We start from the raw sequence: 23,793 nt of genomic DNA, 5'->3' as shown, positions 1-23,793 counted from the left end.
CAAGGCCCAATTAGGGCGTAATCCAGCCCAGGTGTGCAGCCTGGTTGGTTGTTAAAAGCTACCTCTGTTTCATCAATTGTAGCATAGCAGAGGCACGCTCTCCTCTAACCTACAGAGTCACAGTAGTTGTTGGCGTGGGACTCATGATGGCAAACGCGCTCAGGTTATTGTTCAAGCAACTGGTTTGGTTTTTACTTGTGGAAAACTTCTTAATCTCTCCTGCTTTGTCATATACTTATAGCACTGACACATGGCAACAACTTCCAAGGCGAACACCGCAATTTGACAATCGTCCCCGCTTTAAACAGCCTCCACTCCAACAAACAGTTTCAAGGCCAATTCGAGTAGAAACTGTCGCTGTGACGTGCCATTCAGACTACATGGAGATAGTCGTGAAGGCTGATCTGTTTCAACTCGGTAATCTAATCGACGTGGATGACCTGCGACTTGGAGTTGAACAGTACCAAGACCAAGAGCCCTGTAGGGCAACAGCGTCAGCAGCCGGAGATGAGTACAGAATATTTGCAGCACTTTCGGACTGTGGAACCAAGAACCTGGTAATATACCTATATATATATATATATATATATATATTTTTTTTTTTCTCTAGTAGTTGACTTCTTGAAACAACCTTCTCTTAAATGCTGCTTTGTGAATCCACAGATAACCGAAGACTCATTGATCTACACAAACCTCCTCAGATATACACCCAGAACCACACCAGATGGGGTTATTCGAATGGTTGGTGCTGTAATCCCAATTGAGTGTCATTATGAAAGGTGAGTTTAGGCTATACTGTTGTATGATGATCATATGAATCCTGCGTTGACCTATTGGTTTATTTACCGGCCTGTACTTTCTGTTTCAGGAAGTACAGTTTGGACAGTTATTCTCTCCAGCCGACCTGGATCCCTTTCACCGCCACAGTGTCTGCTGAAGACACCCTGCAGTTCTCATTGAAGCTTATGACAAGTGGGTATATGAATCCTGGGCTGCACTTCGCAGGGTACTATTTTGTTGAACATTCAGATAATCTAAAGGGTACAATGGCGCTCTCCCAGAAGCTTGGTAAAACCCGTGAATTGAATGTTCAGATATAAATGTACTATGTAGCACAAATGCTCTTCTGACATGCAAAATACGGAATCACATCAGACAACTTATGGGGGACACTTCTATCTGCAACGTTATACAGTTTGCATACTAAACATGGCCCTGTTAACAAACCCCTCATTTGAATCCAATATTAGATGCTCACTAGTTTAGCGCCTATTGACAATAAGTTCTGGCCGGGGTAGTTTTAATAGCGACTCGCGTTCGTAACTTTAAAACGCATCGCTTGCAGTACGGTCTTTCACATCAGCGACACATTTTCAAAGAAAGTTCAATTACTACACGTTTTTATAGGGTTCCCTCCCACACGGACATATTTCCATGTGACAGTGCTTGTTAATGGTTGACATACAGAAGACAGAGGCGTACCTGTGCTAATTAGTTATCTGCGTCTTCAAACACCTGTGTATAAACGGAAGATTGACGCCACAAACGTGTTGTCACTGAAATACTGTCGGCTACAACTAAATGGTGTAGAGTAACTAAGTGTTGCGCGTGTGAAGTGATTTTGATGCGATATGCAAGAGGGCTTTGTTTCTTGAACTATACTGCAATAGAGGCTTTAGCTGCCAGGGCCAATTCACATCTAAACAGATGGTCCTTGGACTATAAGGAGTAATGTTAGGCTCCTTTAGTTCATTATTGGATAACCTGTCTTTACTGCCATTTCCTTTCCAGGTGACTGGCTCTATGAGCGGGGTTCTGGAGTCTACTTCCTGGGTGATCCCATCAACATTGAGGCGTCTGTCAGGGTTGCTCACCACACCAGGCTCAGGGTGTTTGTTAGCAGCTGCGTGGCCACACTGGACCCTGATAGCAACTCTGTCCCTAGATATGTCTTCATTGAGAGTGATGGGTAAGCAGGGGGAAAATGGCTTAGAACGACTATTCTCCGGCTGGCCCGTAGAGAACGATAGAATATGCCATTTGAGGGCTTCCACCATTTTTAAAGTAGTCAACTGGTGCTTGGCGGTTTCTTTGAGACTTCTTAATTGGTTACTAAGGAAGATGCCCCAATATGTATCTCCCTCCAGGTGCTTGACGGATTCCCAGCTGCCTGGTTCCCGCTCTGGTTTCATGCGTAGAACCCAGGACAACGAGCTCGGGTTCCACATTGATGCCTTTAGGTTCTACCAGGAGGACGGGGCAGAGGTGAGGGCGGTATTTAAAAAAAGAACAGATATTGTAGAGGCCATTACGGCTACTGTAGTAAAATTATTCTACAGTTACATAATTTACAGACATTATGTAGGCTACTGTGATTCTGCATCTTTGTTTTGCTCATCCTGTTTTTTTTTACAGCTGTACATCACCTGCCACCTTATGGCAGTCCCTGTCATGGACCATGCAGAGCCTAGCAACAAGGCATGCTCCTTCATTGATGGCAGGTGGGATAAGTCACATTTCCTTAGCTACTGTTACTGGGCTGTGACCTATTCACTGGAATAACCATAGCATTTTTAAAAAAATGGTGTGTTCTTGGTCCATGAGTAGATCTTTCATACATTTCAGATGGAGGTCTGCTGATGAGAATGATTTGCTATGTGGGCATTGTCTAAGCCTGAGTAGACAGAAGGGGGTTGATCAAGCTCCAGCACAACGTCCCCTCAGTCCAAGACTAGGTGGTAGCCAACTTGAACCTCGTATCTACCGCAACAAACCCCCAGTCTCTGGTGACAATTGGAGTATTGGGATGAAGGCCAAGAAAGGTGTATTTGACATCTTAATCCCTCTATTCTGTCACTACCTTCTCAAAACACATTGCAGGGCTGGGACCTTCTCCAATATGGTTGAGATGGAAATTGAGGGAAGACTAATTGAAAGTGTCTTGACTGCAAAGGTGTGTTTAATGAATGTGTTGTCCTTTTAGTATGGGGCCAGGATACTACTTTGGGCCCCATAATGGTCCTCCCAAGTAAACAGAAGCGTACATCTCTATCTCCACGGATGAGTGGAGGTATCGATATACCTGGCTTCCCTGCCTCAACAGGGGACAGGAAGCCCGTATCACCTGGCAGTCGTTGGAGTGGCATGGACTTCAAGAGAGGTAATTTGACTCTGACATGGCATAATCTTATTCCTTATGTAGTGCACTACCTTTGAACAGGTAGTCTTGATAACCCAACCCTAGGCAACAGCAGTGACTAGGGTCTGGCTTCAATGACTGACTCGTTTGGCAACTTCTCCCAACAAATCACGAGGCAGACATAGCAGAACGTCATGATTTGAAACCAAATTTTGCAGGGAATACCTTTGCAGTGGTTTTAGTGAAGGTAGTTGAGGCAAACTAGCCACTTGCATAATGCACTCATTAAAAAGAACTGATCTCCATCTTGCAGCTACTATTTTGTATGTATTCAAGCGGATCAGGTAGTGACATAGGCAGACTTATGCCAAACTCGCATTCCAGTAGGTACAGAAGTGTGAAGCCAGTTTTTTTAAAATGTGTGGGAGGCAACCAGGATGTCTCGACTATTGCCCAGACCATGATGCACTGGCCAAAAGTAGTGCACTCTATAGGTCATCGGGTGCCACTTCGGACACCTGTCTTTTCCTATCCCTATAGGCTAGCAATTCTGCCAACACTGGCTGTGTTAATCTGTTACATTTAATTCCAGGACCTTATTTCGCCCAATCCCAAAATGCGGCTAGTCCCTTGGGCCCGAGGGTCGGACCCAACAACAAGCACGGTCTCGTTAGCTCTGCAACATATGATGGCTTCATCAAGCAGAAAGAACTAATTGCCCAAAGAGGTAATGACTGTACTTTACTGTTTTGCATGTATGATAATTGCATGTAGGCTCTGTGCTAAATAGTCTGTTCTCAGAGCTGGAGGCCACCCCAGACCCTGAGTTGATTCCTACACCTGAGCCCATTGGAGACCTTGAGGTTACCACAGAGAAAGAGGGTCTGGGTGAAGAGAAGGATCAGAATGAGATTGGAACCTATTGAAAGGGTATGTATGGGATGATGGTACTGCTATTTTAGAGGGAAATAACCTGCACATGGCAAGCAGGTTAGCACTTATTGGGATGGCTCCGCAGAATGTTCACTAGCTGGCACAGCCACAAAGTAATAAAATATGATTTTTAAACATTAACCTCACTGCCAACCCTAATGCTTAACATTAAATTAAAACCAAAAAAGCATACATTGTTACAATGTAGCCAACTTTGACTTTCCATCTAGTGGTAATCGCTAAGTTCTGCCTCCAGGACAATACCGTCTCAATAAATGTCAACCTGCACATGGCACTTGCCAGTATCACTTTTAAATATCTGACTTCAGAGCTTTTGATGTGGTTTCATAAAGAAGGAATATGTTCCCAGTCCATATCTATTTCTAGAACTGGAAGGCGCTGTTGTCGTGGTGGCCCATAATAGACTTGCTCCAAGCAGCAGCACACTCCAACTCACTGAGGTTGGTGCCAGTCCTGATGTCCCAGCACACAAGGAGGATGCCCCTACAACAAAGTGACATAAGCACCACCACATCTGCTCCTGGCGAACTCAACCAGTGAAGAGACTACCACAACACTGAGATGATGCCTGTTAATCTCTTTGAAAAATAAATGATTTAATGCTACTTCGACTGACTTTCTGTCTTCACCATTATGCACTACATGCTAGAGTAATCTGAAATATTGCCTTCATTTGTTAAAGTGAGTGCCCAGCAATGTAGAAGGGCAACACATGATCAGGGGGCATATTCAGTAGTAGGCTCAACCAACAAGAATGTTGCACTTGGTATGGAGCCCCTTCACTGTTGCATGTTGCTGCCAACTGACATTTCCTAGCGTAGTCTTTGGTCTGTATTGGTGTTTGCATAGCCAGACAGCACATCCTGGATTAATGGGACTCTGTCCCAAGGTTCCTGATTGAGCATGTAAGTTACAGGGCATTCTGAGAAATTGGGCTTGCAATGTGAACTCCGGCTATAAAGGGTCTGAGGAAGGGGTGGACTGCACAGGAGGTTGGTGGCCCCTTAATTGGGGAGACCGGGCTTGTGGTAACTGCAGTGGAATGGTATCAAACCCGTGTTTGCCATTCGCGCCGTTCTTCCCTCAACCTCCACTGGCGGCCTGGAACCAGAAATCGGCACTGGCATTTCTAACTGGTCCTTTTCCTTAAACCCCGCCCCCTATTTTTTTTATTTTTGGTTGTTGTGAGACTTCCATTATTAACCACAAGGATAATTTGGTGCTAAAACCCAAGTTTTTGGGTTTAGTCTGGTGTACGCCTAGCCTCAAAGTCAATGGAAAGGCTTTGGTCAAGTTCCTCCCTGACTACATTGCAGATGTATGCCAGATCTTAAAATGCCTGGTAATGTATTTAACTCGGGTAACCACATACAGCAATCTGATGCACTGTTGGACGCGGCACAACCACTGGATGCAACGCTTAAGCATCTAGTTGGGCAGGCGCTACGGTCAGAAATGCACACGAGATTGCCACAGCACCTATTCTGATTTCAACAAGAGATGAGAAATTATCGGGTGCCAATTCACACAATTTATATGGCTGCATTTAGACAGGCAGCACAATTCTGATCTTTTTCTACTAATTGGTCAAGACCAATCGCAAAATGTTTTTTCAGATCGGATATGTCAAAAGGCCAATTAGTGAAAAAAGGATCAGAATTGGGCTGCCTGTTTAAATGCAGCCAATGGCCTTAGGGTTCTAGGCCCATATTCCCAAAGCGCATCGGAGGATAGAACAGCTTATCAATGGATCGGTTTTGCCTTTTAGGCCACACTGCAAGGCCTAGTGCTCACATCTGTCTTAAAAAATAAATGTATTTCACCTTTTCAACCAGGTAGGCTAGTTGAGAACAAGTTCTCATTTACAACTGCAACCTGGCCAAGATAAAGCAAAGCAGTGAGACAACACAGAGTTACACATGGAATAATCAAACATGCAGTCAATAACACAATAGGAAAAAAAGTCAATATACAATTTGTGCAAGGGAGGTAAGGCAATAAATAGGCCATAGTGGCAAAATAATTACAATTTAGCAATTAAACACGAGTGAGATGTGCAAGTAGAGATACTGGGGTGCGAAGGACCAACAAAATATAACAGTATGGGGATGAGGTAGTTGGATGGGCTATTTACAGATGAGCTATGTACAGGTGCAGCTGGTGCTTAAAGTTAGTGAGGGAGATATGAGTCTCCAGCTTCAGTGACTTTTGCAATTCGTTCCAGTCATTGGCAGCAGAGAACTGGAACGAAAGGCGACCAAATGAGGAATTGGCTTTGGGGGTGACCAGTGAAATATACCTGCTGGAGCGCGTGCTACGAGTGGGTGCTGCTGTGTTGTTTTGGAATGCTGACTCTCCAAGCTAAGGTGACAACAAAGCCTACCATGGATGTTCCCAGTTACTTTGAATGTTCAAAGTCATAGTGTTAGAACACTTAAAGCCTCAAAGGAAAGTGAAACTATTTTCAATACGAGTCCTTTATGGCTCGCCACAGCAGTCAACTAGCTAGCTAGGTAGCTTTCTAGCACATTCACTAATTTGTCTGTAAGCAATACATGTTCTTGTCAAACTGTCAACCGAGTAACTAGCAAGCAACAAGATATGTAAAATAGCAGTCTATAAACCACGAGGGCAAATAGATCAGATTTGATCGCTAGACACAAGTCGCATGGCCGGGAATCAAATTTGTATCTGATTTCAAACCACCTTGGAAGGTCAGGGCCAGCTCCAGACATAAGCGGTCGCTTAGGGGCCCCCGACCAAAAAAGGTTTATACATATATACAGTACCAGTCAAAAGTTTGGACACACCTACTCATTCAAGGGTTTTTCTTAATTTTTTACTATTTTCTACATTGTAGAATCATACTGAAGACAGCAAAACTATGAAATAACACATGGAATAACCAAAAAGGTGTTAAACAAATCCAAATATATTTTATATTCTTCAAAGTAGCCACCTTGATGATAGCATTGCACACTGTTGGCATTCTCTCACCTAGCTTCCTGAGGCAGTCACCTGGAATGCATTTCAATCAACAGGTGTACCTTTTTTTCTACCTTTATTTAACTAGGCAAGCCAGATAAGAACACATTCTTATTTTCAATGATGGCCTAGGAACACTGGGTTAACTGCCTTGTTCAGCGGCAGAACGACAGATTTTTACCTTGTCAGCTCGGGGATTCGATCTTGCAACCTTTCGGTTACAAGTCCAACGCTCTAACCACTAGGCTACCTGCCACCTTGTTAAAAGTTCATTTGTGGAATTTCTTTCCTTAATGCGTTTGAGCCAATCAGTTGTGTTGTGACAAGGTAGGGGTGGTATACAGAAGATAGCCCAATTTGGTGAAAGACCAAGTCCATATTATGGCAAGAACAGCTCAAATAAGCAAAGAGAAAGGACGTCATTACTTTAAGACATGAAGGTCAGTCAATCTGGAACATTTCAAGAACTTTGAACATTTCTTCAAGTGCAGTCGCAAGAACCATAAAGCGCTATGATGAAACTGGCTCTCGTGAGGACCGCCACAGGAAAGGAAGACCCAGAGTTACCTTTGCTGCAGAGGATAAGTTTATTAGACTTACCAGCCTTAGAAATTGCAGCCCAAATAAATGCTTCACAGAGTTCAAGTAACAGACACATCTCAACATCAACTGTTCAGAGGAGACTGCGTTAATCAGGCCTTCATGGTCGAATTGCTGCAAAGAAACCACTACAAAAGGACACCAATAAGAAGAAGAGACTTGTTTGGGCCAAGAAACACGAGCAATGGGTCAAATATGAGATTTTTGGTTCCAACCGCCGCGATTTTGTCAGACACAGAGTAGGTGAACGGAAATCTCCACGTGTGGTTCCCACCGTGAAGCATGGAGGAGGAGGTGTGATGGTGCTTTGCTGGTGACACTGTCTGTGATTTATTTAGAATTCAAGGCACACTTAACCAGCATGGCTAACTCAGCATTCTGCAGCAATAAGCCATCCCATCTGGTTTGCGCTCAGTGGGACTATCATTTGTTTTTCAACAGGGCAATGACCCAACACACCTCCAGGCTGTGTAAGGGCTATTTGAACAAGAAGGAGAGTGATGGAGTGCTGCATCAGATGACCTGGCCTCAACAATCACCCGACCTCAACCCAATTGAGATGGTTTGGGATGAGTTGGACCGCAGAGTGAAGGAAAAGCAGCCAACAAGTGCTCAGCATATGTGGGAACTCCTTCAAGACTTCTTCAAGAAAAAACATCCAGGTGAAGCTGGTTGAGAGAATGCCAAGAGTGTGCAAAGGTGTCATCAAGGCAAAGGGTGGCTACTTTGAAGAATCTAAAATATTTATTGCTGACCAGCAGATGTCACTAATGTGCATTGTGAACAGACAATGACCTCCGAGTAATTAACCGTTTTTGGGCCCAATTTGGTGAAAGCGCTGAAGCCTACAGAAAGATTTGGTTTCCCGTCACTACAGATTGCTATAACATATGATGTGTTAGCTGATATGTAAAATACGTATCCAGGCGTTTTAAGATCTGCCACGTATCACGTGCCACGCCTGGGCAGAGGAACGTGGCAAACAAGAACGCGTTCCTCTGATGGTGCCGACAGAGATGGTCGGCTCGCTTCGAGTCCTTAGGAAACTATGCAGTATTTGGTTTTTTAATGTATTATTTCTTACCCCAGGAAGTCTTAAGTCTTATTACATACAGCCGGGAAGAACTACTGGATGTAAGAGTGACGCCAATTTACCAACATTACGACCAGGAATATGACTTTCCCGAAGCGGATCCTCTGTTTGGACCACCACCCAGGACAATTGATCTGATCCCAGAAGCTGACCCAAGACAACGGCGCCGCAGAAAGGGCAGACGGAGCGGCCTCCTGGTCAGGCTCCGTAAAAGTGCACATCGCCCACCGCTCCCGAGTATACTACCTGCCAATGTCCAGTGTCTTGACAACAAGGTAGACAAAATTCGAGAAAGAGTTGCCTTTCAGAACGAGATCAGAGATTGTAACATTCTCTGTTTCACGGAAACATGGCTCTCTCGGGATATGTTGTCGGAATCGGTTCAGCCATCGGATTTCTCCATGCATCGCGCCGACAGAGATAAACACCTCTCTGGGAAGAGGAAGGACGGAGGTGTATGCTTCATGATTAACGACTCATGGTGTAATATGACATTACTCATATCATATTTATGTACTGTATTTTATACCATCTATTGCACCTTGGCCATCGTTCATCCATATATTTATATGTACATATTCTCATTCACCCCTTTTAGATTTGTGTGTATTAGTTGTAGTTGTTGGGGAACTGTTAGATTACTTGTTAGATATTCCTGCACTGTCGGAACCAGAAGCACAAGCATTTCGCTACACTCGCATTAACATCTGCTAACCATGTGTACGTGACAAATAAAATGTGATTTGATTTGAACATGCGTGCCAATTAAAGATCTTGACTAATCAGATGCAAGGCCCAATTAGGGCGTAATCCAGCCCAGGTGTGCAGCCTGGTTGGTTGTTAAAAGCTACCTCTGTTTCATCAATTGTAGCATAGCAGAGGCACGCTGTCCTCTAACCTACAGAGTCACAGTAGTTGTTGGCGTGGGACTCATGATGGCAAACGCGCTCAGGTTATTGTTCAAGCAACTGGTTTGGTTTTTACTTGTGGAAAACTTCTTAATCTCTCCTGCTTTGTCATATACTTATAGCACTGACACATGGCAACAACTTCCAAGGCGAACACCGCAATTTGACAATCGTCCCCGCTTTAAACAGCCTCCACTCCAACAAACAGTTTCAAGGCCAATTCGAGTAGAAACTGTCGCTGTGACGTGCCATTCAGACTACATGGAGATAGTCGTGAAGGCTGATCTGTTTCAACTCGGTAATCTAATCGACGTGGATGACCTGCGACTTGGAGTTGAACAGTACCAAGACCAAGAGCCCTGTAGGGCAACAGCGTCAGCAGCCGGAGATGAGTACAGAATATTTGCAGCACTTTCGGACTGTGGAACCAAGAACCTGGTAATATACCTATATATATATATATATATATATTTTTTTTTTCTCTAGTAGTTGACTTCTTGAAACAACCTTCTCTTAAATGCTGCTTTGTGAATCCACAGATAACCGAAGACTCATTGATCTACACAAACCTCCTCAGATATACACCCAGAACCACACCAGATGGGGTTATTCGAATGGTTGGTGCTGTAATCCCAATTGAGTGTCATTATGAAAGGTGAGTTTAGGCTATACTGTTGTATGATGATCATATGAATCCTGCGTTGACCTATTGGTTTATTTACCGGCCTGTACTTTCTGTTTCAGGAAGTACAGTTTGGACAGTTATTCTCTCCAGCCGACCTGGATCCCTTTCACCGCCACAGTGTCTGCTGAAGACACCCTGCAGTTCTCATTGAAGCTTATGACAAGTGGGTATATGAATCCTGGGCTGCACTTCGCAGGGTACTATTTTGTTGAACATTCAGATAATCTAAAGGGTACAATGGCGCTCTCCCAGAAGCTTGGTAAAACCCGTGAATTGAATGTTCAGATATAAATGTACTATGTAGCACAAATGCTCTTCTGACATGCAAAATACGGAATCACATCAGACAACTTATGGGGGACACTTCTATCTGCAACGTTATACAGTTTGCATACTAAACATGGCCCTGTTAACAAACCCCTCATTTGAATCCAATATTAGATGCTCACTAGTTTAGCGCCTATTGACAATAAGTTCTGGCCGGGGTAGTTTTAATAGCGACTCGCGTTCGTAACTTTAAAACGCATCGCTTGCAGTACGGTCTTTCACATCAGCGACACATTTTCAAAGAAAGTTCAATTACTACACGTTTTTATAGGGTTCCCTCCCACACGGACATATTTCCATGTGACAGTGCTTGTTAATGGTTGACATACAGAAGACAGAGGCGTACCTGTGCTAATTAGTTATCTGCGTCTTCAAACACCTGTGTATAAACGGAAGATTGACGCCACAAACGTGTTGTCACTGAAATACTGTCGGCTACAACTAAATGGTGTAGAGTAACTAAGTGTTGCGCGTGTGAAGTGATTTTGATGCGATATGCAAGAGGGCTTTGTTTCTTGAACTATACTGCAATAGAGGCTTTAGCTGCCAGGGCCAATTCACATCTAAACAGATGGTCCTTGGACTATAAGGAGTAATGTTAGGCTCCTTTAGTTCATTATTGGATAACCTGTCTTTACTGCCATTTCCTTTCCAGGTGACTGGCTCTATGAGCGGGGTTCTGGAGTCTACTTCCTGGGTGATCCCATCAACATTGAGGCGTCTGTCAGGGTTGCTCACCACACCAGGCTCAGGGTGTTTGTTAGCAGCTGCGTGGCCACACTGGACCCTGATAGCAACTCTGTCCCTAGATATGTCTTCATTGAGAGTGATGGGTAAGCAGGGGGGAAAATGGCTTAGAACGACTATTCTCCGGCTGGCCCGTAGAGAACGATAGAATATGCCATTTGAGGGCTTCCACCATTTTTAAAGTAGTCAACTGGTGCTTGGCGGTTTCTTTGAGACTTCTTAATTGGTTACTAAGGAAGATGCCCCAATATGTATCTCCCTCCAGGTGCTTGACGGATTCCCAGCTGCCTGGTTCCCGCTCTGGTTTCATGCGTAGAACCCAGGACAACGAGCTCGGGTTCCACATTGATGCCTTTAGGTTCTACCAGGAGGACGGGGCAGAGGTGAGGGCGGTATTTAAAAAAAAGAACAGATATTGTAGAGGCCATTACGGCTACTGTAGTAAAATTATTCTACAGTTACATAATTTACAGACATTATGTAGGCTACTGTGATTCTGCATCTTTGTTTTGCTCATCCTGTTTTTTTTACAGCTGTACATCACCTGCCACCTTATGGCAGTCCCTGTCATGGACCATGCAGAGCCTAGCAACAAGGCATGCTCCTTCATTGATGGCAGGTGGGATAAGTCACATTTCCTTAGCTACTGTTACTGGGCTGTGACCTATTCACTGGAATAACCATAGCATTTAAAAAAAAATGGTGTGTTCTTGGTCCATGAGTAGATCTTTCATACATTTCAGATGGAGGTCTGCTGATGAGAATGATTTGCTATGTGGGCATTGTCTAAGCCTGAGTAGACAGAAGGGGGTTGATCAAGCTCCAGCACAACGTCCCCTCAGTCCAAGACTAGGTGGTAGCCAACTTGAACCTCGTATCTACCGCAACAAACCCCCAGTCTCTGGTGACAATTGGAGTATTGGGATGAAGGCCAAGAAAGGTGTATTTGACATCTTAATCCCTCTATTCTGTCACTACCTTCTCAAAACACATTGCAGGGCTGGGACCTTCTCCAATATGGTTGAGATGGAAATTGAGGGAAGACTAATTGAAAGTGTCTTGACTGCAAAGGTGTGTTTAATGAATGTGTTGTCCTTTTAGTATGGGGCCAGGATACTACTTTGGGCCCCATAATGGTCCTCCCAAGTAAACAGAAGCGTACATCTCTATCTCCACGGATGAGTGGAGGTATCGATATACCTGGCTTCCCTGCCTCAACAGGGGACAGGAAGCCCGTATCACCTGGCAGTCGTTGGAGTGGCATGGACTTCAAGAGAGGTAATTTGACTCTGACATGGCATAATCTTATTCCTTATGTAGTGCACTACCTTTGAACAGGTAGTCTTGATAACCCAACCCTAGGCAACAGCAGTGACTAGGGTCTGGCTTCAATGACTGACTCGTTTGGCAACTTCTCCCAACAAATCACGAGGCAGACATAGCAGAACGTCATGATTTGAAACCAAATTTTGCAGGGAATACCTTTGCAGTGGTTTTAGTGAAGGTAGTTGAGGCAAACTAGCCACTTGCATAATGCACTCATTAAAAAGAACTGATCTCCATCTTGCAGCTACTATTTTGTATGTATTCAAGCGGATCAGGTAGTGACATAGGCAGACTTATGCCAAACTCTCATTCCAGTAGGTACAGAAGTGTGAAGCCAGTTTTTTAAAATGTGTGGGAGGCAACCAGGATGTCTCGACTATTGCCCAGACCATGATGCACTGGCCAAAAGTAGTGCACTCTATAGGTCATCGGGTGCCACTTCGGACACCTGTCTTTTCCTATCCCTATAGGCTAGCAATTCTGCCAACACTGGCTGTGTTAATCTGTTACATTTAATTCCAGGACCTTATTTCGCCCAATCCCAAAATGCGGCTAGTCCCTTGGGCCCGAGGGTCGGACCCAACAACAAGCACGGTCTCGTTAGCTCTGCAACATATGATGGCTTCATCAAGCAGAAAGAACTAATTGCCCAAAGAGGTAATGACTGTACTTTACTGTTTTGCATGTATGATAATTGCATGTAGGCTCTGTGCTAAATAGTCTGTTCTCAGAGCTGGAGGCCACCCCAGACCCTGAGTTGATTCCTACACCTGAGCCCATTGGAGACCTTGAGGTTACCACAGAGAAAGAGGGTCTGGGTGAAGAGAAGGATCAGAATGAGATTGGAACCTATTGAAAGGGTATGTATGGGATGATGGTACTGCTATTTTAGAGGGAAATAACCTGCACATGGCAAGCAGGTTAGCACTTATTGGGATGGCTCCGCAGAATGTTCACTAGCTGGCACAGCCACAAAGTAATAAAATATGATTTTTAAACATTAACCTCACTGCCAACCCTAATGCTTAACATTAAATTAAAACCAAAAAAGCATACATTGTTACAATGTAGCCAACTTTGACTTTCCATCTAGTGGTAATCGCTAAGTTCTGCCTCCAGGACAATACCGTCTCAATAAATGTCAACCTGCACATGGCACTTGCCAGTATCACTTTTAAATATCTGACTTCAGAGCTTTTGATGTGGTTTCATAAAGAAGGAATATGTTCCCAGTCCATATCTATTTCTAGAACTGGAAGGCGCTGTTGTCGTGGTGGCCCATAATAGACTTGCTCCAAGCAGCAGCACACTCCAACTCACTGAGGTTGGTGCCAGTCCTGATGTCCCAGCACACAAGGAGGATGCCCCTACAACAAAGTGACATAAGCACCACCACATCTGCTCCTGGCGAACTCAACCAGTGAAGAGACTACCACAACACTGAGATGATGCCTGTTAATCTCTTTGAAAAATAAATGATTTAATGCTACTTCGACTGACTTTCTGTCTTCACCATTATGCACTACATGCTAGAGTAATCTGAAATATTGCCTTCATTTGTTAAAGTGAGTGCCCAGCAATGTAGAAGGGCAACACATGATCAGGGGGCATATTCAGTAGTAGGCTCAACCAACAAGAATGTTGCACTTGGTATGGAGCCCCTTCACTGTTGCATGTTGCTGCCAACTGACATTTCCTAGCGTAGTCTTTGGTCTGTATTGGTGTTTGCATAGCCAGACAGCACATCCTGGATTAATGGGACTCTGTCCCAAGGTTCCTGATTGAGCATGTAAGTTACAGGGCATTCTGAGAAATTGGGCTTGCAATGTGAACTCCGGCTATAAAGGGTCTGAGGAAGGGGTGGACTGCACAGGAGGTTGGTGGCCCCTTAATTGGGGAGACCGGGCTTGTGGTAACTGCAGTGGAATGGTATCAAACCCGTGTTTGCCATTCGCGCCGTTCTTCCCTCAACCTCCACTGGCGGCCTGGAACCAGAAATCGGCACTGGCATTTCTAACTGGTCCTTTTCCTTAAACCCCGCCCCCTATTTTTTTATTTTTGGTTGTTGTGAGACTTCCATTATTAACCACAAGGATAATTTGGTGCTAAAACCCAAGTTTTTGGGTTTAGTCTGGTGTACGCCTAGCCTCAAAGTCAATGGAAAGGCTTTGGTCAAGTTCCTCCCTGACTACATTGCAGATGTATGCCAGATCTTAAAATGCCTGGTAATGTATTTAACTCGGGTAACCACATACAGCAATCTGATGCACTGTTGGACGCGGCACAACCACTGGATGCAACGCTTAAGCATCTAGTTGGGCAGGCGCTACGGTCAGAAATGCACACGAGATTGCCACAGCACCTATTCTGATTTCAACAAGAGATGAGAAATTATCGGGTGCCAATTCACACAATTTATATGGCTGCATTTAGACAGGCAGCACAATTCTGATCTTTTTCTACTAATTGGTCAAGACCAATCGCAAAATGTTTTTTCAGATCGGATATGTCAAAAGGCCAATTAGTGAAAAAAGGATCAGAATTGGGCTGCCTGTTTAAATGCAGCCAATGGCCTTAGGGTTCTAGGCCCATATTCCCAAAGCGCATCGGAGGATAGAACAGCTTATCAATGGATCGGTTTTGCCTTTTAGGCCACACTGCAAGGCCTAGTGCTCACATCTGTCTTAAAAAATAAATGTATTTCACCTTTTCAACCAGGTAGGCTAGTTGAGAACAAGTTCTCATTTACAACTGCAACCTGGCCAAGATAAAGCAAAGCAGTGAGACAACACAGTTACACATGGAATAATCAAACATGCAGTCAATAACACAATAGGAAAAAAAAGTCAATATACAATTTGTGCAAGGGAGGTAAGGCAATAAATAGGCCATAGTGGCAAAATAATTACAATTTAGCAATTAAACACGAGTGAGATGTGCAAGTAGAGATACTGGGGTGCGAAGGACCAACAAAATATAACAGTATGGGGATGAGGTAGTTGGATGGGCTATTTACAGATGAGCTATGTACAGGTGCAGCTGGTGCTTAAAGTTAGTGAGGGAGATATGAGTCTCCAGCTTCAGTGACTTTTGCAATTCGTTCCAGTCATTGGCAGCAGAGAACTGGAACGAAAGGCGACCAAATGAGGAATTGGCTTTGGGGGTGACCAGTGAAATATACCTGCTGGAGCGTGTGCTGCGAGTGGGTGCTGCTGTGTTGTTTTGGAATGCTGACTCTCCAAGCTAAGGTGACAACAAAGCCTACCATGGATGTTCCCAGTTACTTTGAATGTTCAAAGTCATAGTGTTAGAACACTTAAAGCCTCAAAGGAAAGTGAAACTATTTTCAATACGAGTCCTTTATGGCTCGCCACAGCAGTCAACTAGCTAGCTAGGTAGCTTTCTAGCACATTCACTAATTTGTCTGTAAGCAATACATGTTCTTGTCAAACTGTCAACCGAGTAACTAGCAAGCAACAAGATATGTAAAATAGCAGTCTATAAACCACGAGGGCAAATAGATCAGATTTGATCGCTAGACACAAGTCGCATGGCCGGGAATCAAATTTGTATCTGATTTCAAACCACCTTGGAAGGTCAGGGCCAGCTCCAGACATAAGCGGTCGCTTAGGGGCCCCCCGACCAAAAAAGGTTTATACATATATACAGTACCAGTCAAAAGTTTGGACACACCTACTCATTCAAGGGTTTTTCTTAATTTTTTACTATTTTCTACATTGTAGAATCATACTGAAGACAGCAAAACTATGAAATAACACATGGAATAACCAAAAAGGTGTTAAACAAATCCAAATATATTTTATATTCTTCAAAGTAGCCACCTTGATGATAGCATTGCACACTGTTGGCATTCTCTCACCTAGCTTCCTGAGGCAGTCACCTGGAATGCATTTCAATCAACAGGTGTACCTTTTTTTCTACCTTTATTTAACTAGGCAAGCCAGATAAGAACACATTCTTATTTTCAATGATGGCCTAGGAACACTGGGTTAACTGCCTTGTTCAGCGGCAGAACGACAGATTTTTACCTTGTCAGCTCGGGGATTCGATCTTGCAACCTTTCGGTTACAAGTCCAACGCTCTAACCACTAGGCTACCTGCCACCTTGTTAAAAGTTCATTTGTGGAATTTCTTTCCTTAATGCGTTTGAGCCAATCAGTTGTGTTGTGACAAGGTAGGGGTGGTATACAGAAGATAGCCCAATTTGGTGAAAGACCAAGTCCATATTATGGCAAGAACAGCTCAAATAAGCAAAGAGAAAGGACGTCATTACTTTAAGACATGAAGGTCAGTCAATCTGGAACATTTCAAGAACTTTGAACATTTCTTCAAGTGCAGTCGCAAGAACCATAAAGCGCTATGATGAAACTGGCTCTCGTGAGGACCGCCACAGGAAAGGAAGACCCAGAGTTACCTTTGCTGCAGAGGATAAGTTTATTAGACTTACCAGCCTTAGAAATTGCAGCCCAAATAAATGCTTCACAGAGTTCAAGTAACAGACACATCTCAACACCAACTGTTCAGAGGAGACTGCGTTAATCAGGCCTTCATGGTCGAATTGCTGCAAAGAAACCACTACAAAAGGACACCAATAAGAAGAAGAGACTTGTTTGGGCCAAGAAACACGAGCAATGGGTCAAATATGAGATTTTTGGTTCCAACCGCCGCGATTTTGTCAGACACAGAGTAGGTGAACGGAAATCTCCACGTGTGGTTCCCACCGTGAAGCATGGAGGAGGAGGTGTGATGGTGCTTTGCTGGTGACACTGTCTGTGATTTATTTAGAATTCAAGGCACACTTAACCAGCATGGCTAACTCAGCATTCTGCAGCAATAAGCCATCCCATCTGGTTTGCGCTCAGTGGGACTATCATTTGTTTTTCAACAGGGCAATGACCCAACACACCTCCAGGCTGTGTAAGGGCTATTTGAACAAGAAGGAGAGTGATGGAGTGCTGCATCAGATGACCTGGCCTCAACAATCACCCGACCTCAACCCAATTGAGATGGTTTGGGATGAGTTGGACCGCAGAGTGAAGGAAAAGCAGCCAACAAGTGCTCAGCATATGTGGGAACTCCTTCAAGACTTCTTCAAGAAAAAACATCCAGGTGAAGCTGGTTGAGAGAATGCCAAGAGTGTGCAAAGGTGTCATCAAGGCAAAGGGTGGCTACTTTGAAGAATCTAAAATATTTATTGCTGACCAGCAGATGTCACTAATGTGCATTGTGAACAGACAATGACCTCCGAGTAATTAACCGTTTTTGGGCCCAATTTGGTGAAAGCGCTGAAGCCTACAGAAAGATTTGGTTTCCCGTCACTACAGATTGCTATAACATATGATGTGTTAGCTGATATGTAAAATACGTATCCAGGCGTTTTAAGATCTGCCACGTATCACGTGCCACGCCTGGGCAGAGGAACGTGGCAAACAAGAACGCGTTCCTCTGATGGTGCCGACAGAGATGGTCGGCTCGCTTCGAGTCCTTAGGAAACTATGCAGTATTTGGTTTTTTTAATGTATTATTTCTTACCCCAGGAAGTCTTAAGTCTTATTACATACAGCCGGGAAGAACTACTGGATGTAAGAGTGACGCCAATTTACCAACATTACGACCAGGAATATGACTTTCCCGAAGCGGATCCTCTGTTTGGACCACCACCCAGGACAATTGATCTGATCCCAGAAGCTGACCCAAGAAAGGGCAGACGGAGCGGCCTCCTGGTCAGGCTCCGTAAAAGTGCACATCGCCCACCGCTCCCGAGTATACTACCTGCCAATGTCCAGTGTCTTGACAACAAGGTAGACAAAATTCGAGAAAGGGTTGCCTTTCAGAAAGAGATCAGAGATTGTAACATTCTCTGTTTCACGGAAACATGGCTCTCTCGGGATATGTTGTCGGAATCGGTTCAGCCATCGGATTTCTCCATGCATCGCGCCGACAGAGATAAACACCTCTCTGGGAAGAGGAAGGACGGAGGTGTATGCTTCATGATTAACGACTCATGGTGTAATATGACATTACTCATATCATATTTATGTACTGTATTTTATACCATCTATTGCACCTTGGCCATCGTTCATCCATATATTTATATGTACATATTCTCATTCACCCCTTTTAGATTTGTGTGTATTAGTTGTAGTTGTTGGGGAACTGTTAGATTACTTGTTAGATATTCCTGCACTGTCGGAACCAGAAGCACAAGCATTTCGCTACACTCGCATTAACATCTGCTAACCATGTGTACGTGACAAATAAAATGTGATTTGATTTGAACATGCGTGCCAATTAAAGATCTTGACTAATCAGATGCAAGGCCCAATTAGGGCGTAATCCAGCCCAGGTGTGCAGCCTGGTTGGTTGTTAAAAGCTACCTCTGTTTCATCAATTGTAGCATAGCAGAGGCACGCTGTCCTCTAACCTACAGAGTCACAGTAGTTGTTGGCGTGGGACTCATGATGGCAAACGCGCTCAGGTTATTGTTCAAGCAACTGGTTTGGTTTTTACTTGTGGAAAACTTCTTAATCTCTCCTGCTTTGTCATATACTTATAGCACTGACACATGGCAACAACTTCCAAGGCGAACACCGCAATTTGACAATCGTCCCCGCTTTAAACAGCCTCCACTCCAACAAACAGTTTCAAGGCCAATTCGAGTAGAAACTGTCGCTGTGACGTGCCATTCAGACTACATGGAGATAGTCGTGAAGGCTGATCTGTTTCAACTCGGTAATCTAATCGACGTGGATGACCTGCGACTTGGAGTTGAACAGTACCAAGACCAAGAGCCCTGTAGGGCAACAGCGTCAGCAGCCGGAGATGAGTACAGAATATTTGCAGCACTTTCGGACTGTGGAACCAAGAACCTGGTAATATACCTATATATATATATATTTTTTTTTTTTCTCTAGTAGTTGACTTCTTGAAACAACCTTCTCTTAAATGCTGCTTTGTGAATCCACAGATAACCGAAGACTCATTGATCTACACAAACCTCCTCAGATATACACCCAGAACCACACCAGATGGGGTTATTCGAATGGTTGGTGCTGTAATCCCAATTGAGTGTCATTATGAAAGGTGAGTTTAGGCTATACTGTTGTATGATGGTCATATGAATCCTGCGTTGACCTATTGGTTTATTTACCGGCCTGTACTTTCTGTTTCAGGAAGTACAGTTTGGACAGTTATTCTCTCCAGCCGACCTGGATCCCTTTCACCGCCACAGTGTCTGCTGAAGACACCCTGCAGTTCTCATTGAAGCTTATGACAAGTGGGTATATGAATCCTGGGCTGCACTTCGCAGGGTACTATTTTGTTGAACATTCAGATAATCTAAAGGGTACAATGGCGCTCTCCCAGAAGCTTGGTAAAACCCGTGAATTGAATGTTCAGATATAAATGTACTATGTAGCACAAATGCTCTTCTGACATGCAAAATACGGAATCACATCAGACAACTTATGGGGGACACTTCTATCTGCAACGTTATACAGTTTGCATACTAAACATGGCCCTGTTAACAAACCCCTCATTTGAATCCAATATTAGATGCTCACTAGTTTAGCGCCTATTGACAATAAGTTCTGGCCGGGTAGTTTTAATAGCGACTCGCGTTCGTAACTTTAAAACGCATCGCTTGCAGTACGGTCTTTCACATCAGCGACACATTTTCAAAGAAAGTTCAATTACTACACGTTTTTATAGGGTTCCCTCCCACACGGACATATTTCCATGTGACAGTGCTTGTTAATGGTTGACATACAGAAGACAGAGGCGTACCTGTGCTAATTAGTTATCTGCGTCTTCAAACACCTGTGTATAAACGGAAGATTGACGCCACAAACGTGTTGTCACTGAAATACTGTCGGCTACAACTAAATGGTGTAGAGTAACTAAGTGTTGCGCGTGTGAAGTGATTTTGATGCGATATGCAAGAGGGCTTTGTTTCTTGAACTATACTGCAATAGAGGCTTTAGCTGCCAGGGCCAATTCACATCTAAACAGATGGTCCTTGGACTATAAGGAGTAATGTTAGGCTCCTTTAGTTCATTATTGGATAACCTGTCTTTACTGCCATTTCCTTTCCAGGTGACTGGCTCTATGAGCGGGGTTCTGGAGTCTACTTCCTGGGTGATCCCATCAACATTGAGGCGTCTGTCAGGGTTGCTCACCACACCAGGCTCAGGGTGTTTGTTAGCAGCTGCGTGGCCACACTGGACCCTGATAGCAACTCTGTCCCTAGATATGTCTTCATTGAGAGTGATGGGTAAGCAGGGGGGAAAATGGCTTAGAACGACTATTCTCCGGCTGGCCCGTAGAGAACGATAGAATATGCCATTTGAGGGCTTCCACCATTTTTAAAGTAGTCAACTGGTGCTTGGCGGTTTCTTTGAGACTTCTTAATTGGTTACTAAGGAAGATGCCCCAATATGTATCTCCCTCCAGGTGCTTGACGGATTCCCAGCTGCCTGGTTCCCGCTCTGGTTTCATGCGTAGAACCCAGGACAACGAGCTCGGGTTCCACATTGATGCCTTTAGGTTCTACCAGGAGGACGGGGCAGAGGTGAGGGCGGTATTTAAAAAAAGAACAGATATTGTAGAGGCCATTACGGCTACTGTAGTAAAATTATTCTACAGTTACATAATTTACAGACATTATGTAGGCTACTGTGATTCTGCATCTTTGTTTTGCTCATCCTGTTTTTTTTACAGCTGTACATCACCTGCCACCTTATGGCAGTCCCTGTCATGGACCATGCAGAGCCTAGCAACAAGGCATGCTCCTTCATTGATGGCAGGTGGGATAAGTCACATTTCCTTAGCTACTGTTACTGGGCTGTGACCTATTCACTGGAATAACCATAGCATTTAAAAAAAATGGTGTGTTCTTGGTCCATGAGTAGATCTTTCATACATTTCAGATGGAGGTCTGCTGATGAGAATGATTTGCTATGTGGGCATTGTCTAAGCCTGAGTAGACAGAAGGGGGTTGATCAAGCTCCAGCACAACGTCCCCTCAGTCCAAGACTAGGTGGTAGCCAACTTGAACCTCGTATCTACCGCAACAAACCCCCAGTCTCTGGTGACAATTGGAGTATTGGGATGAAGGCCAAGAAAGGTGTATTTGACATCTTAATCCCTCTATTCTGTCACTACCTTCTCAAAACACATTGCAGGGCTGGGACCTTCTCCAATATGGTTGAGATGGAAATTGAGGGAAGACTAATTGAAAGTGTCTTGACTGCAAAGGTGTGTTTAATGAATGTGTTGTCCTTTTAGTATGGGGCCAGGATACTACTTTGGGCCCCATAATGGTCCTCCCAAGTAAACAGAAGCGTACATCTCATCCCACGGATGAGTGGAGGTATCGATATACCTGGCTTCCCTGCCTCAACAGGGGACAGGAAGCCCGTATCACCTGGCAGTCGTTGGAGTGGCATGGACTTCAAGAGAGGTAATTTGACTCTGACATGGCATAATCTTATTCCTTATGTAGTGCACTACCTTTGAACAGGTAGTCTTGATAACCCAACCCTAGGCAACAGCAGTGACTAGGGTCTGGCTTCAATGACTGACTCGTTTGGCAACTTCTCCCAACAAATCACGAGGCAGACATAGCAGAACGTCATGATTTGAAACCAAATTTTGCAGGGAATACCTTTGCAGTGGTTTTAGTGAAGGTAGTTGAGGCAAACTAGCCACTTGCATAATGCACTCATTAAAAAGAACTGATCTCCATCTTGCAGCTACTATTTTGTATGTATTCAAGCGGATCAGGTAGTGACATAGGCAGACTTATGCCAAACTATGCCAAACTCGCATTCCAGTAGGTACAGAAGTGTGAAGCCAGTTTTTTTAAAATGTGTGGGAGGCAACCAGGATGTCTCGACTATTGCCCAGACCATGATGCACTGGCCAAAAGTAGTGCACTCTATAGGTCATCGGGTGCCACTTCGGACACCTGTCTTTTCCTATCCCTATAGGCTAGCAATTCTGCCAACACTGGCTGTGTTAATCTGTTACATTTAATTCCAGGACCTTATTTCGCCCAATCCCAAAATGCGGCTAGTCCCTTGGGCCCGAGGGTCGGACCCAACAACAAGCACGGTCTCGTTAGCTCTGCAACATATGATGGCTTCATCAAGCAGAAAGAACTAATTGCCCAAAGAGGTAATGACTGTACTTTACTGTTTTGCATGTATGATAATTGCATGTAGGCTCTGTGCTAAATAGTCTGTTCTCAGAGCTGGAGGCCACCCCAGACCCTGAGTTGATTCCTACACCTGAGCCCATTGGAGACCTTGAGGTTACCACAGAGAAAGAGGGTCTGGGTGAAGAGAAGGATCAGAATGAGATTGGAACCTATTGAAAGGGTATGTATGGGATGATGGTACTGCTATTTTAGAGGGAAATAACCTGCACATGGCAAGCAGGTTAGCACTTATTGGGATGGCTCCGCAGAATGTTCACTAGCTGGCACAGCCACAAAGTAATAAAATATGATTTTTAAACATTAACCTCACTGCCAACCCTAATGCTTAACATTAAATTAAAACCAAAAAAGCATACATTGTTACAATGTAGCCAACTTTGACTTTCCATCTAGTGGTAATCGCTAAGTTCTGCCTCCAGGACAATACCGTCTCAATAAATGTCAACCTGCACATGGCACTTGCCAGTATCACTTTTAAATATCTGACTTCAGAGCTTTTGATGTGGTTTCATAAAGAAGGAATATGTTCCCAGTCCATATCTATTTCTAGAACTGGAAGGCGCTGTTGTCGTGGTGGCCCATAATAGACTTGCTCCAAGCAGCAGCACACTCCAACTCACTGAGGTTGGTGCCAGTCCTGATGTCCCAGCACACAAGGAGGATGCCCCTACAACAAAGTGACATAAGCACCACCACATCTGCTCCTGGCGAACTCAACCAGTGAAGAGACTACCACAACACTGAGATGATGCCTGTTAATCTCTTTGAAAAATAAATGATTTAATGCTA

General features: G+C 44.2%; 3 protein-coding genes and 1 long non-coding RNA gene across 4 annotated transcripts; all 4 read left to right on the top strand.

Annotated features, from left to right (window-relative positions):
- Positions 1-67: 67 nt before the first annotated feature.
- LOC106597234 (zona pellucida sperm-binding protein 3-like) lies at positions 68-4,698 on the top strand. Its single transcript, XM_045694775.1, has 11 exons — positions 68-557; positions 664-779; positions 869-972; positions 1,792-1,969; positions 2,148-2,265; positions 2,416-2,501; positions 2,626-2,822; positions 2,984-3,160; positions 3,732-3,866; positions 3,941-4,069; positions 4,443-4,698. Exons 1-10 carry the CDS (start codon positions 144-146, stop codon positions 4,063-4,065), a joined length of 1,650 nt encoding a protein of 549 aa, XP_045550731.1. The 5' UTR covers positions 68-143; the 3' UTR covers positions 4,066-4,069; positions 4,443-4,698.
- A 4,928-nt stretch (positions 4,699-9,626) lies between these two features.
- Positions 9,627-14,253, top strand: LOC123726775 (zona pellucida sperm-binding protein 3-like). Its single transcript, XM_045694774.1, has 11 exons — positions 9,627-10,117; positions 10,219-10,334; positions 10,424-10,527; positions 11,347-11,524; positions 11,704-11,821; positions 11,972-12,057; positions 12,182-12,378; positions 12,540-12,716; positions 13,287-13,421; positions 13,496-13,624; positions 13,998-14,253. The coding sequence occupies exons 1-10, from the start codon at positions 9,704-9,706 to the stop codon at positions 13,618-13,620; spliced, it is 1,650 nt and encodes a 549-aa protein (XP_045550730.1). The 5' UTR covers positions 9,627-9,703; the 3' UTR covers positions 13,621-13,624; positions 13,998-14,253.
- Positions 14,254-19,166: 4,913 nt separating this feature from the next.
- On the top strand, positions 19,167-22,135 carry LOC123726773 (zona pellucida sperm-binding protein 3-like; the record flags this gene model as incomplete). Its single annotated transcript, XM_045694773.1, has 8 exons — positions 19,167-19,657; positions 19,753-19,868; positions 19,958-20,061; positions 20,880-21,057; positions 21,237-21,354; positions 21,504-21,589; positions 21,713-21,909; positions 22,071-22,135. Coding segments are annotated over exons 1-8 (1,278 nt in total), but the record flags the coding sequence as incomplete, so codon positions are not given.
- Positions 22,136-22,145: 10 nt separating this feature from the next.
- LOC123726774 (uncharacterized) lies at positions 22,146-23,793 on the top strand. Its single transcript, XR_006758918.1, has 4 exons — positions 22,146-22,245; positions 22,827-22,961; positions 23,036-23,164; positions 23,538-23,793. It is a non-coding gene; the product is annotated as an uncharacterized lncRNA (long non-coding RNA).

The sequence above is a fragment of the Salmo salar genome, chromosome ssa14 (genome assembly GCF_905237065.1).
Source record: "Salmo salar chromosome ssa14, Ssal_v3.1, whole genome shotgun sequence".
NCBI classification, from domain to species: Eukaryota; Metazoa; Chordata; class Actinopteri; order Salmoniformes; family Salmonidae; genus Salmo; species Salmo salar.
Note: the sequence above shows the minus strand (reverse complement) of the source record. Positions and strands in the feature narration are given on the sequence as shown.